Source organism: Oncorhynchus keta, chromosome 1 (assembly GCF_023373465.1).
Source record: "Oncorhynchus keta strain PuntledgeMale-10-30-2019 chromosome 1, Oket_V2, whole genome shotgun sequence".
NCBI classification, from domain to species: domain Eukaryota; kingdom Metazoa; phylum Chordata; class Actinopteri; order Salmoniformes; family Salmonidae; genus Oncorhynchus; species Oncorhynchus keta.
The window spans coordinates 83192132-83206398 of NC_068421.1; the positions used below are offsets into that span (position 1 = coordinate 83192132).

At 46.3% G+C, this 14267-nt stretch overlaps 1 protein-coding gene across 3 annotated transcripts in view; it reads right to left on the minus strand.

The window, feature by feature from the left end:
• Window positions 1-14267, minus strand: part of cachd1 (cache domain containing 1) — a 195961-nt gene that overhangs the window by 32386 nt on the left and 149308 nt on the right. For all 3 annotated transcript variants that reach the window (XM_052462465.1, XM_052462476.1, XM_052462457.1), the window contains exons 11-18: window positions 14129-14252; window positions 10627-10744; window positions 9460-9628; window positions 9209-9351; window positions 6603-6784; window positions 6136-6246; window positions 5065-5187; window positions 3810-4026 (exon numbers count right to left, since the gene is read on the minus strand). In XM_052462465.1, coding sequence (XP_052318425.1) covers window positions 3810-4026; window positions 5065-5187; window positions 6136-6246; window positions 6603-6784; window positions 9209-9351; window positions 9460-9628; window positions 10627-10744; window positions 14129-14252 — 1187 coding nt within the window. The remainder of the gene's footprint in view (window positions 1-3809; window positions 4027-5064; window positions 5188-6135; window positions 6247-6602; window positions 6785-9208; window positions 9352-9459; window positions 9629-10626; window positions 10745-14128; window positions 14253-14267) is intronic.

The following is a 14267-nucleotide window of genomic DNA, read 5'->3' on the forward strand; positions in this document are numbered from 1 at the left end:
GCCCCCAGCTGTGCTCTGGACACCATATGTGAACTGATTGCCCCCCATCTATCTTCAGAGCTCGTGCTGCTAGGCGACCTAAACTGGAACATGCTTGACACCCCAGCCATCCTACAATCTAAACTTGATGCCCTCAATCTCACACAAATTATCAATGAACCTACCAGGTACCTCCCCAAAGCCTTAAACACAGGCACCCTCAAAGATATCATCCTAACCAACTTGCCCTCTAAATACACCTCTGCTGTCTTCAACCAAGATCTCAGCGATCACTGCCTCATTGCCTGCATTCATAATGGCTCAGCAGTCAAACGACCTCCACTCATCACTGTAAAACGCTCCCTGAAACACTTCAGCGAGCAGGCCTTTCTAATCGACCTGGCCGGGGTATCCTGGAAGGATATTGATCTCATCCCGTCAGTAGAGGATGCCTGGATATTTTTTTTAAATGCCTTCCTAACCATCTTAAATAAACATGCCACATTCAAGATATTTAGAACCAGGAACAGATATAGCCCTTGGTTCTCCCCAGACCTGACTGCCCTTAACCAACACAAAAACATCCTATGGCGTTCTGCATTAGCATTGAACAGCCCCCGTGATATGCAGCTGTTCAGGGAAGCTAGAAACCATTATACACAGGCAGTTAGAAGAGCCAAGGCTAGCTTTTTCAAGCAGAAATTTGCTTCCTGCAACACTAACTCAAAATAGTTCTGGGACACAAAGTCCATGGAGAATAAGAACACCTTCTCCCAGCTGCCCACTGCACGGAAGATAGGAAACACTGTCACCATTGATAAATCCACCATAATTGAGAATTTGAATAAGCATTTTTCTACGGCTGGCCATGCTTTCCACCTGGCTACTCCTACCCCGGTCAACAGCACTGCACCCCCCACAGCAACTCGCCCAAGCCTTCCCCATTTCTCCTTCTCCCAAATCCATTCAGCTGATGTTCTGAAAGAGCTGCAAAATCTGGACCCCTACAAAATCAGCCGGGCTAGACAATCTGGACCCTTTCTTTCTAAAATTATCTGCCGAAATTGTTGCCACCCCTATTACTAGCCTGTTCAACCTCTCGTGTCGTCTGAGATTCCCAAAGATTGGAAAGCAGCTGCGGTCATCCCCCTCTTCAAAGCGGGGGACACTCTCGACCAAAACTGCTACAGACCTATATCTATCCTACCATGCCTTTCTACGGTCTTCGAAAGCCAAGTCAACAAACAGATTACCGACCATTTCGAATCCCACCATACCTTCTCTGCTATGCAATCTGGTTTCAGAGCTGGTCATGGGTGCACCTCAGCCACGCTCAAGGTCCTAAACGATATCTTAACCGCCATCGATAAGAAACACAAGATAAGAAAGATTACATTACTATTCATTGATCTGGACAAGGCTTTCGACTCTGTCAATCACCACATCCTCATCGGCAGACTCGACAGCCTTGGTTTTTCAAATGATTGCCTCGCCTGGTTCACCAACTACTTCTCTGATAGAGTTCAGTGTGTCAAATCGGAGGGTCTGCTGTCCGGACCTCTGGCAGTCTCTATGGGGGTGCCACAGGGTTCAATTCTTGGACCGACTCTCTTCTCTGTATACATCAATGAGGTCGCTCTTGCTGCTGGTGAGTCTCTGATCCACCTCTACGCAGACGACACCATTTTGTATACTTCTGGCCCTTCTTTGGACACTGTGTTAACAACCCTCCAGGCAAGCTTCAATGCCATACAACTCTCCTTCCGTGGCCACCAATTGCTCTTAAATACAAGTAAAACTAAATGCATGCTCTTCAACCGATCGCTACCTGCACCTACCCGCCTGTCCAACATCACTACTCTGGACGGCTCTGACTTAGAATACGTGGACAACTACAAATACTTAGGTGTCTGGTTAGACTGTAAACTCTCCTTCCAGACCCATATAAAACATCTCCAATCCAAAGTTAAATCTAGAATTGGCTTCCTATTTCGCAACAAAGCATCCTTCACTCATGCTGACAAACATACCCTTGTAAAACTGACCATCCTCCCAATCCTCGACTTTGGCGATGTCATTTACAAAATAGCCTCCAATACCCTACTCAACAAATTCAGCAAACACGCTCCAGCAGGTATATGTCTCTAGTCACCCCCAAAACCAATTCTTTCTTTGGCCGCCTCTCCTTCCAGTTCTCTGCTGCCAATGACTGGAACAAACTACAAAAATCTCTGAAACTGGAAACACTTATCTCCCTCACTAGCTTTAAGCACCAACTGTCAGAGCAGCTCACAGATTACTGCACCTGTACATAGCCCACCTATAATTTAGCCCAAACAACTACCTCTTTCCCTACTGTATTTAATTAATTAATTTATTTTGCTCCTTTGCACCCCATTATTTTTATTTCTACTTTCCACATTCTTCCATTGCAAATCTACCATTCCAGTGTTTTACTTGCTATATTGTATTTACTTTGCCACCATGGCCTTTTTTTGCCTTTACCTCCCTTCTCACCTCATTTGCTCACATTGTATATAGACTTGTTTATACTGTATTATTGACTGTATGTTTGTTTTACTCCATGTGTAACTGTGTCGTTGTATATGTCGAACTGCTTTGCTTTATCTTGGCCAGGTCGCAATTGTAAATGAGAACTTGTTCTCAACTTGCCTACCTGGTTAAATAAAGGTGAAATAAATAAAAAATTAAAAATGTGCAAAAAGTACAAAAGGGAAAATAAATAAGCATAAATATGGGTTGTATTTACAATGATGTTTGTTCTTCACTGGTTGCCCTTTTCTTGGGGCAACAGGTCACAAATCTTACTGCTGTGATGCCAGACTGTGGTATTTCACCCAATAGTTGGGAGTTGGTGTTTTCTAATTATTTGTGGATCTGTGTAATTTGAGGGAAATATGTGTCTCTAATACAGTCATACATTTGGCAGGTTAGGAAGTGCAGCTTAGTTGCCACCTCCTTTTGTGGGCAGTGTGCACATAGCCTGTCTTCTCTTGAGAGCCAGGTCTGCCTTCTGCGGCCTCTCAATAGCAAGGCTATGCTCACCGAGTCTGTACATAGTCAAAGATTTTCCTTGATTTTGGGTCAGTCACAGTGGTCAGATATTCTGCCCCTGTGTACTCTCTGTTTAGAGCCAAATAGCATTCTAGTTTGCTCAGTTTTTTTGTTAATTATTCCCAATGTGTCAAGTAATTATCTTTTTGTTTTCTCATGATTTGGTTGGTTCTAATTGTGCTGCTGTCCTGGGGCTCTGTGGGGTGTATTATTGTTTGTGAACAGAGCCCCAGGACCAGCTTGCTTAGGGGACTCTTCTCCAGGTTCATCTCTCTGTAGGTGATGGCTTTGTTATGGAAGGTTGGGGAATCGCTTCCTTTTAGGTGGTTGAAGAATTTAACATCTCTTTTCTGGATTTTGATCATTAGCGGGGTATCGGCCTAATTCTGCTCTGCTCATTATTTCGTGTTTTACATTGTACACAGAGGATATTTTTGCAGAATTCTGCATGCAGTCTCAATTTGGTGTTCGTCCCATTTTGTGAATTCTTGGTCGGTGAGCGGACCCCAGAACTCACAACCATGAAGGGCAATGGGTTCTATAACTGATTCAAGTATCTTTAGCCAGATCCTAATTAGGATGTCGAATCTTATGTTCCTTTTGATGGCATAGAAGGCCAGTCTTCCACAAAGCTGTGAACTACCTGTGTTGCTGATGTTTAGGCCGAGGTATATATCGTTTTTTGAGTGCTCAAGGGCAACGGTGTCTAGATGGAGTTTGTATTTTGTTTGTATTTTCTCTGAGCCCCTACTCACAATGATGCTGGTGTTGAACTTGTAGAAACGTTGGACTGTGCGGTCGCTGAAGCTGTTGCACAAATTCTTCTTGACAAAGTTAGGATGGTTCAGGATGTCGTTGGCCACCAGCGGTTCCTTGTGTGTGATGTGCTGCCGCTCGGCTGGAGCGTGACCTTTAGGATCGATGAGGGTGGGGTGGGCCACCAAATAACCCCTGTCCTCCATGATAAAACACCTAGAGAGAGCGAAATAGACAGCGAGAAAGCGAAGGAGAGAGCGACAGAGAAAGCGAGAGAGAGAGACAGAGAAAATACAGTTGACATATTATTCATTTTATGGAACAGTACAATCACTTGAACTTAATACACTTATATCAAATACACATGTCCACTGAAATCCATCAGATTTAAACACAATAGAACCCGAACTTCAGACTTGCAGTGGAAAGGGGAGAGGGAGACAGCCAGAGCGATGACAGTGGACGTGGAGGGCAAAGAGAGCAGTGTTAAGTCAGGAGAGACAAGGGGTGGTGTTACAGAGAGCAAATTCTGAGTGTTAAGAACACCACATGGGCCAGGCTCCAGATCAGCTCTGTGTATTGTCACACCGGAGCCCCATATTACCCCAAACTGCAGGATAGAAAAGCATTCAACCCCAACCCTTCCTCCGGTTAAACATGAACCACTGAACACTCTCGGACAGAGATAGAGAGGGAGACAGGGTAAAGAGTGAGAGAAAGAAAGGGGTAGAGGACTGGAGAGAGAAGGGGAGGCAGGGAGAGAGAGAGAGAAACTAGAGGGAGGGAAGAGTAGAGGTGGAAAGGCAGACAGAAAAGAGAAAGAGAGAATGTAGCAGCAGAATCTAGCATAACAGGATCTTTCTGGAATGTAATTATAATCAAGCTTCTCCCTCTCTCACCCTCTTTGTAACCAGCATAAAGGACATATGTGGCCCACAACAGATACCAAAGAGAGAGACTCAGGGAAGTTTTCTCCCACTTAGCAGAGGGCATGCTGGGATGTTGGAGGACCAGGTGAATGTGCCATTCAAATTACAAATCAAATCAAATTTTATTTGTCACATACACATGGTTAGCAGATGTTAATGCGAGTGTAGCGAAATGCTTGTGCTTCTAGTTCCGACAATGCAGTAATAACCAACAAGATTCAGAGAGTCTTAAAAACCTCATTGGGTCATCCATCCCCTAGGATCCCTATGAGGAACCGTCAAAAGGTCTGTATCAAGAGAGAAGGAGCCTCAATGAAAGACGTACCGGATCTTGTTGCCCTTGTCCTGATTGCAGACAGGTAGCAGGTCCAGCAGAACCTTGTAGAAGTAACGCAGTGTGAAGTCTATCCCCATTACTGCTACTGCATACCCTGAGGCCATCTGAGAACTACACAGAGAGAGAAGAGAACATTATTCAACAGTACACATCTTATATTCTCTAGCTACCTTCCCTACGTGTGCATGCAAACCTATTCCGAAAACCATGTGCTTGCAGCTCTTGGGAGCTTTATTTGAGAGCAGAGTCTCGGTATACTACAGACGCCACATGACATGCTCACCGGGGCAGAACCAACATCAACAGACTGAGCCTGCCTTATCAGAGCTGTGTGTGTGTGTGTGTGTGTGTGTGTGTGTGTGTATTATATCTTAATCCACAGCCTGTGTGTTCCAGTTGTTGGTGATTGCCTCCCGTCTACAGCCTCCTCTGAGATGAACCAGTAATGTTGTAACTGTAGTCATCAGGCACAAACAGCAGACTGCCAGGGCCACGACACATTCAGATCACAGACTAAAGAACATTAGTCTGTTTATTTCCCACTACTTCCTGTTTTGCTCTACGTATTGCTTGAGAAAATGGTATTATGTGGCTCAGGGTCGGGTTTGATTCCTGCTGCGGACACCCATAGGGTGAATGTCTGCACGCATGACTAAGTCGTTTTGGATAAAAGTGTCTGCTAAACCGACAGTTATGAAAAAAATATAAGAGAGTATTATATCATTAAAAATACTAAAGAAACAGAACGTTTCAAATTCATCAACAGTCCCAAATGAAAATCTCTTAGTGTTTATCAGGTTGCCCTGGTAACTAGACTGGTGTATCACCATCACACTGAGATAGATACAGTCCAGTCCAACTGGGTTTCTTCCAATCAGAGCCTGGGACCGTGGTTGACCCTTGACCCCTCCTACCTGGAGGTGTAGACAGTGAGGAAGATGGTGTGTTTGTCCTCCTACAGTATCTGGAGGTGTGGATGGTGAGGAAGATGGTGTGTTTGCCCTCCTACAGTACCTGGAGGTGTGGATGGTGAGGAAGATGGTGTGTTTGTCCTCCTACCTGGAGGTGTGGATGGTGTGGCTGATGGTGACCACGTATCCGGCCCCGCCCACATCCAGGTAAGGCCCGGTGAAGGTGATGAGGCCAGGGTTCGCCACTGCATGTTGGTACCTGTTTGGGTCAGGGGTTAGAGGTTAAAGAACATGGTCAGTGTGATAGGAAACAAAAACAAACACCTTGAGACAACATGCTAATTCCACAACAATACACGTGGATACTGTCTACTAACGAAAGGCTGGGAAAAACGTTTAACAGACATTGACACTAAAATATATCTGACTACTCCAGACTGTGGTTCAAAATGAAAAGTGTCATAAAGGATTCAGTAGAACTGAGAAAGTGAATAATTCCAGCCGTAAACAGAAAGCTATGAGAACCAGGCCAGAACACTGTGGAGCAGGACTCAACTTCCCATCCCTCTCTAGGAGTTTGGAACTACCCCCCCACAACTCTTAAATAAACCTCACCATTGTCTCCGGGACGGATCGAAGGCTTTGTCCATGAGTGAGCCGGGGTAAATCCGAAGCACTCCATTGGGCGTTGCTATGTAACGGCGCACAATGTAGCAGTTGAGGCTACTCATCTCCATGAGTGTCATCCATTCATCTGTGACGTGACTGGTCGCCATCACCTCGTTCCTGACCGACGACTAGAGGGAGAGAATGATATAGACAGAGGAGCTGAGCTCTCGCTTTAATGTAAGGTAGGCCAAGATCAGGATCTCTCACCGCGTACAGAGTCTCTCAGTCTCTCCCCCACTCTCTCATCACATACAGAGAGTCTCTCAGTCTCTCCCCCACTCTCTCACCACATACAGAGAGTCTCTCAGTCTCTCCACCACATACAGAGAGTATCTCAGTCTCTCCACCACTCTCTCACCACATACTCTCTGTATCTCAGTCTCTCCACCACATACAGAGAGTATCTCAGTCTCTCCACCACTCTCTCACCACATACTCTCTGTATCTCAGTCTCTCCACCACATACAGAGAGTATCTCAGTCTCTCCACCACTCTCTCACCACATACTCTCTGTATCTCAGTCTCTCCACCACATACAGAGAGTATCTCAGTCTCTCCACCACATACAGAGAGTATATCTCAGTCTCTCCACCACATACAGAGAGTATCTCAGTCTCTCCACCACTCTCTCACCACATACTCTCTGTATCTCAGTCTCTCCCCCACATACAGAGAGTATCTCAGTCTCTCCACCACATACAGAGAGTCTCTCAGTCTCTCCACCACTACCAGAGAGTATCTCAGTCTCTCCACCACATACAGACAGTATCTCAGTCTCTCCCCCACTCTCTCACCACATACAGAGTCTCTCAGTCTCTCCACCACATACAGAGAGTATCTCAGTCTCTCCACCACTCTCTCACCACATACAGAGAGTCTCTCAGTCTCTCTCCCACATACAGAGAGTATATCAGTCTCTCCACCACATACAGACAGTATCTTAGTCTCTCCCCCACTCTCTCACCACATACAGAGAGTCTCAGTCCCTCCACCACATACTCTCTGTATCTCAGTCTCTCCACCACTCTCTCACCACATACAGAGAGTCTCAGTCCCTCCACCACATACAGAGAGTATCTCAGTCTCTCCACCACTCTCTCACCACATACTCTCTGTATCTCAGTCTCTCCACCACATACAGAGAGTATCTCAGTCTCTCCACCACATACACCACATACTCTCTGTATCTCCACCACTCTCTCACCACATACAGAGAGTATCTCAGTCTCTCCACCACATCTCACACATACTCTCTGTATCTCAGTCTCTCCACCACTCTCTCACTACATACAGAAAGGGGCTCTGTGACATGACTGGTCTCACCTCATTCCCGACACTAGAGGGAGAGAATGATATAGAGTCTCTGAGCTCACATAATGTAAGGTAGGCCAAGTCTCTCCCCCGCGTACAGAGTCTCTCACCACATCACAGAGTGTCTCTCAGTCCCTCCCCACCACATCACTCATACAGAGATCTCAGTCTCTCCACCACTCCCTCACCACATACAGAGAGTATCAGTCCCTCCACCACATACAGAGAGTATCTCAGTCTCTCCACCACATACAGAGAGTATCTCAGTCCACATACAGAGAGTATCTCAGTCCCTCCACCACATACAGAGAGTATCTCAGTCTCTCCACCACATACAGAGAGTATCTCAGTCTCTCCACCACTCTCTCACCACATACAGAGAGTATCTCAGTCTCTCCACCACATACAGAGAGTATCTCAGTCCCTCCACCACATACAGAGAGTATCTCAGTCTCTCCACCACTCTCTCACCACATACTCTCTGTATCTCAGTCTCTCCACCACATCTCACTACATACAGAGAGGCTAAAAATCTGTCTGACTCCCACCACCTCATTCCTCACCACATACTCTCTGTGATCTAGAAAGAGGAGCTCTCTCCACCACATCAGGATCAGCGTACAGAGTCTCAGTCTCTCCCACCACAGAGAGTATCTCAGTCCACATCACATACAGAGTATCTCAGTCCCTCCACCACATACAGAGAGTATCTTAGTCTCTCCACCACTCTCTCACCACATCAGTCTCTCTGTAGTCTCAGTCTCTCCACCACATACAGAGATCTTAGTCTCTCAGTCTCTCCACAGAGAGTCTCACCCTCCACACAGAGAGTATCTCAGTCTCTTCACCACTCTCTCACCACATACTCTCTGTATCTCAGTCTCTCCACCACATACAGAGAGTATCTCAGTCTCTCCACCACTCTCTCACCACATACTCTCTGTATCTCAGTCTCTCCACCACATACAGAGAGTATCTCAGTCTCTCCACCACTCTCTCACTACATACAGAAAGGGGCTAAAAATGCTGTGCACACAAGCTGCTAAAAACATGGAGCTTTTCTCTAGCTTCACCTAAAAGACAAAGAAGGCAGTGGAGCTAAGAGACTTGAGGGGCAGTTCGTTGTCTTTCTTTTGGTTGTGTTAGCCAGTGTGGTTTGGCTCACAAGTCTTTCCAGAAGATACACGTTTGATATTGGTTTGGCTTCTCTGTGTTAATGACTGCCAACTGTGTGTGAGTACCTTGAGTCCAGGGTTGGCTATGAGGCGTGTGTTATCACTGAGGTAGGCAGTGTAGTGTTCCACCATGCGTTTGGTCTCTGGTTGGCTGAGGTGTTCGTAGGGCGAGGAGAAACTCCCTGCAGACAGCATCACTGTAGGACTCTCTGACAGAGAGAGAGAGGAAAATAGAGACTAAATGTAAAGCTCTACAATCTCTGCCTCAAGCCTAGTTCCTCTCTCACAGTCATTGCCTACGTGGCCTCAGGTCTTACCAACAGTGGCCAGCTGTTTGAAGTGCAGACAGGAGCTGGGCTGACCCAGCAGGTCCAGGCGGTGATAGAGCAGCTTGGAGCTGGGAGCAGTGTTCAGGTTCTTCAGGTGTTTCACAGGGATCTCTGGTTGGACGTTCACTATGCACAAGATGAACGACTTGTCCTGGACCTGGGGAGGGATTGAGGGAGAAGATAATGGATGTTTTTGTGTAGGAGCTTCTACTTAGAATAGAGTGATACAGAGCAGAGACACAGCTAGAGACATTTGACTAGTTTTTCTACAATCCATTGATAAGTCATGACTGATCCTAACTTGTAAGGGGAGTTGAGGTTTAGGGCTACCTCTGGAACTACCTCTGGAACTACCTCTGGAACTACCTCTGGAACTACCTCTGGAACTACCTCTGGAACTACCTCTGGAACTACCGCTGGAACTACCGCTGGAACTACCGCTGGAACTACCGCTGGAACTACCGCTGGAACTACCGCTGGAACTACCGCTGGAACTACCGCTGGAACTACCGCTGGAACTACCGCTGGAACTACCTCTGGAACTACCTCTGGAACTACCTCTGGAACTACCTCTGGAACTACCTCTGGAACTACCTCTGGAACTACCTCTGGAACTACCTCTGAAAGAACTACCCCTGAAAGTGTTTTACCTCTGGGTGTGGGGGTACCGGGAACTACCGCACTACCGGGTTTTACCTCTGGAACTGGTGAACAGATTGGAGATGACTGAGGAAGATGGAACTACCTCTGTGAGAAAGAAGTGGGAGAACTACCGAACTACCTCTGGAACAAACTACCTCTGGAACTACCTCTGGAACTACCTCTGGAAGATGAAGATGCAGTACTGCATTACTGGAGGGACAGAGGGAAAGGGAGGGAGGGACAGAGGGAAGGAAAGAGGTGTTTTGGGACAGAGGGTGGGAAGGGTTTTTCTAGGTGACAGATTGGAGATGACAGAAGATGGAGTAAGAAGAAGTGGGGAGGGACAAAGGATGAAGGCAGTACTGCATTACTGGGACAGAGGGTAAGGGAGGGAGGGACAGAGGGGAAGGGAGGGAGGGACAGAGGGGAAGGGAGGGAAAAAAGGGATATAGATCTAGAGAGGAGAAAGACAAGACAGACACAGACAGACAGACAATCAGCAGTGCATCTTACCAGTTTCCATGTGTAGCTGACGTTGTAGGCATCCTTGCTGGGGTCTCGGAGGCGGTTGGTGTGCCAGGACAGAGAGGAGTTGGTGGGCACAGCTATCACCTGACTACCCAGGGGCAGACTGGAGAGAGGAACAGGAAGTAGGAGGGTTAATATTAGCAACACAAGATTGTGCAATGCAGTCCGATTACCAAAACACCTCAGACTACAGTATATAAACAAAGATTGCTTGTGTCATGACGTTGCCCTCTTTGGACACCGCAAGCACCATCCCCCTACCTCTGCACCATCTCTCTCTGTCTCCTACAACCAGGCTGCTGTGGTCAGAGAGGTCGTAAATTCCTGGAGGAGACTCCTCATGGCCACAGTATAGAGAGAGAAAGTGAGTTTCATAGAGAGAACAAAGGAATTTCTTCCACCTCACAGAACAGGAGAACCGAACGACATTTATGTTCTGGAGAAAGTATAAAAGATTGGTGAAGAATCCAGCTACGAACTGGTCCGTTTGGTACAATTTTGTGAAACTCATGGGAGACAATACGGCCACATAACCATAACGCTGTTTATACAATAGCCTCAGTTATGAGGATAACATCTAATTGTTGTATAAGATGAACAAGTAAGGGTGATACTGTTTGTGAAATTGTGTAATGTGATTTTGGACTGTTTAATGAAGGAAACTCCAATTCCCTTTGGAGTTTAACTAAATCAGAGGACCGCCCATGAGCACAGTCTGGTGTCATGGGACAGGCCCCTTTCTGCTCTTCCAAATAAAACCCCCACCCGGTTGTCTATCACCAGACCAGCTTACCTCGATAACGAGAGGGCCAAGGTTTGAGAGGAGACCGAGCTTACCTCAATTACGAGACGGCTAAAGGTTGCAGACCAGCTTACCATGAGAGGGCCAAGGTTTGAGTAGAGACCATAAACCTGAGTATAAGCTAAGGTTTGAGTAGATAGTTGAATCTTTTAACCATACCATGTGGTTAAATTCTTAGACTATCGATACCGACAGAATAAGAACCAGTCCTTGATATTAATTACTAGTCTGCAGCTAGGAATTCGGTATCATTGAACGCGAAGACCGACAACTGCCGAAACACCTATTCTATAACGACATGAATGAATGTCACTCTGAACTATCCATTCTAACCACAACAGAGAGAGAAAGAGGGCGGACAGACTCTCCAACAGAAACTAACTTTTCAACAGAGATCCCGACGACACACTAAGCGTAAATACACTGCTCAAAAAAATAAAGGGAACACTTAAACAACACAATGTAACTCCAAGTCAATCACACTTCTGTGAAATCAAACTGTCCACTTAGGAAGCAACACTGATTGACAATACATTTCACATGCTGTTGTGCAAATGGAATAGACAACAGGTGGAAATTATAGATAATTAGCAAGACACCCCCAATAAAGGAGTGGTTCTGCAGGTGATAACCACAGACCACTTCTCAGTTCCTATGCTTCCTGGCTGATGTTTTGGTCACTTTTGAATGCTGGCGGTGCTTTCACTCTAGTGGTAGCATGAGACGGAGTCTACAACCCACACAAGTGGCTCAGGTAGTGCAGCTCATCCAGAATGGCACATCAATGCGAGCTGTGGCAAGAAGATTTGCTGTGTCTGTCAGCGTAGTGTCCAGAGCATGGAGACGCTACCAGGAGACAGGCCAGTACATCAGGAGACGTGGAGGAGGCCGTAGGAGGGCAACAACCCAGCAGCAGGACCGCTACCTCCGCCTTTGTGCAAGGAGGAGCAGGAGGAGCACTGCCAGAGCCCTGCAAAATGACCTCCAGCAGGCCACAAATGTGCATGTGTCTGCTCAAACAATCAGAAACAGACTCCATGAGGGTGGTATGAGGGCGCGGCGTCCATAGGTGGGGGTTGTGCTTACAGCCCAACACCGTGCAGGACGTTTGGCATTTGCCAGAGAACACCAAGATTGGCAAATTCGCCACTGGAGCCCTGTGCTCTTCACAGATGAAAGCAGGTTCACACTGAGCACATGTGACAGAGGTGACAGAGTCTGGAGACGCCGTGGAGAACGTTCTGCTGCCTGCAACATCCTCCAGCATGACCGGTTTGGCAGTGGGTCAGTCATGGTGTGGGGTGGCATTTCTTTGGGGGGCCGCACAGCCCTCCATGTGCTTGCCAGAGGTAGACTGACTGCCATTAAGTACCGAGATGAGATCCTCAGACCCCTTGTGAGACCATATGCTGGTGTGGTTGGCCCTGGGTTCCTCCTAATGAAAGACAATGTTAGACCTCATGTGGCTGGAGTGTGTCAGCAGTTCCTGCAAGAGGAAGGCATTGATGCTATGGACTGGCCCGCCCGTTCCCCAGACCTGAATCCAATTGAGCACATCTGGGACATCATGTCTCGCTCCATCCACCAACGCCACGTTGCACCACAGACTGTCCAGGAGTTTGCGGATGCTTTAGTCCAGGTCTGGGAGGAGATCCCTCAGGAGACATTTGGCCACCTCATCAGGAGCATGCCCAGACGTTGTAGGGAGGTCATACAGGCACGTGGAGGCCACACACACTACTGAGCCTCATTTGACTTATTTTAAGGACATTACCTCAAAGTTGGATCAGCCTGTAGTGTGGTTTTCCACTTTAATTTTGAGTGTGACTCCAAATCCAGACCTCCATGGGTTGATCAATTTGATTTCCATTGATAATTTTTGTGTGATTTTGTTGTCAGCACATTCAACTATGTAAAGAAAAAAGTATTTAATAAGAGTATTTCATTCATTCAGATCTAGGATGTGTTATTTTAGTGTTCCCTTTATTGTTTTGAGCAGTGTATATATATTGATTGCAATTGTTCCGGAATGAGTGAGCGTTCATTTGCAAAGGATTAGCATTTAAATTGTTATAATATTCAACTCTGTAGTGTCTCCTCAGCTGACCCGCCCACTCCCCTTTTGTCTAACAAGCCGCCATGCCGGTTTAGCCCACTAGGGCACATTCTCCTATAATTTCCTTGTAACCATATCTACTGTTTGTTATGTATTTCTGTGAATGACTTAGTTAGTAAATAAATTATTTTAAAACAATTGATGTATTGTGCTCATAGTGAAGACTGGGTTCGTGCAGATGACCAACAATTTACGACGTTTGGAATGAGACTAACGTGAGGTAAAGAATAATTCATTAACTAGAAGACTAATGGATCAGATATTAAAATATCTGAAAGTTATATTAAGAAAATTCTATCTTTATAATCTGAATATTTTCCTTGGTGCCCCGACTTCCTAGTTAATTACAGTTCATGATTAATCAGTTTAATCGCATAATAATAATAATTACAGAGAGTTATTTGATAAATAAGTCTCCAGATTTTATGATGCAAAAGACACGACTCTATGACAAAGAGAGTGGATGAAAACATCTTACTACATTACTAGTCTGCCTTGAGTTTCCAGAATCTATACATACTGGTGAAACCCCACCTCTCATTGCCCCCTGACCCTTGACCCTAACTCACCGGAGAATGTTGTCCCGTACTACGGGGAACCCAGGGATGTTCTCATAGTGGATGATGTCAGTGTGGAGGGGAGGCTCTGTCATCAGGTAGGGCCGCGTGAGGGACGGGTGCATCAGGGTGTAACCTGGGAAACCAAAAA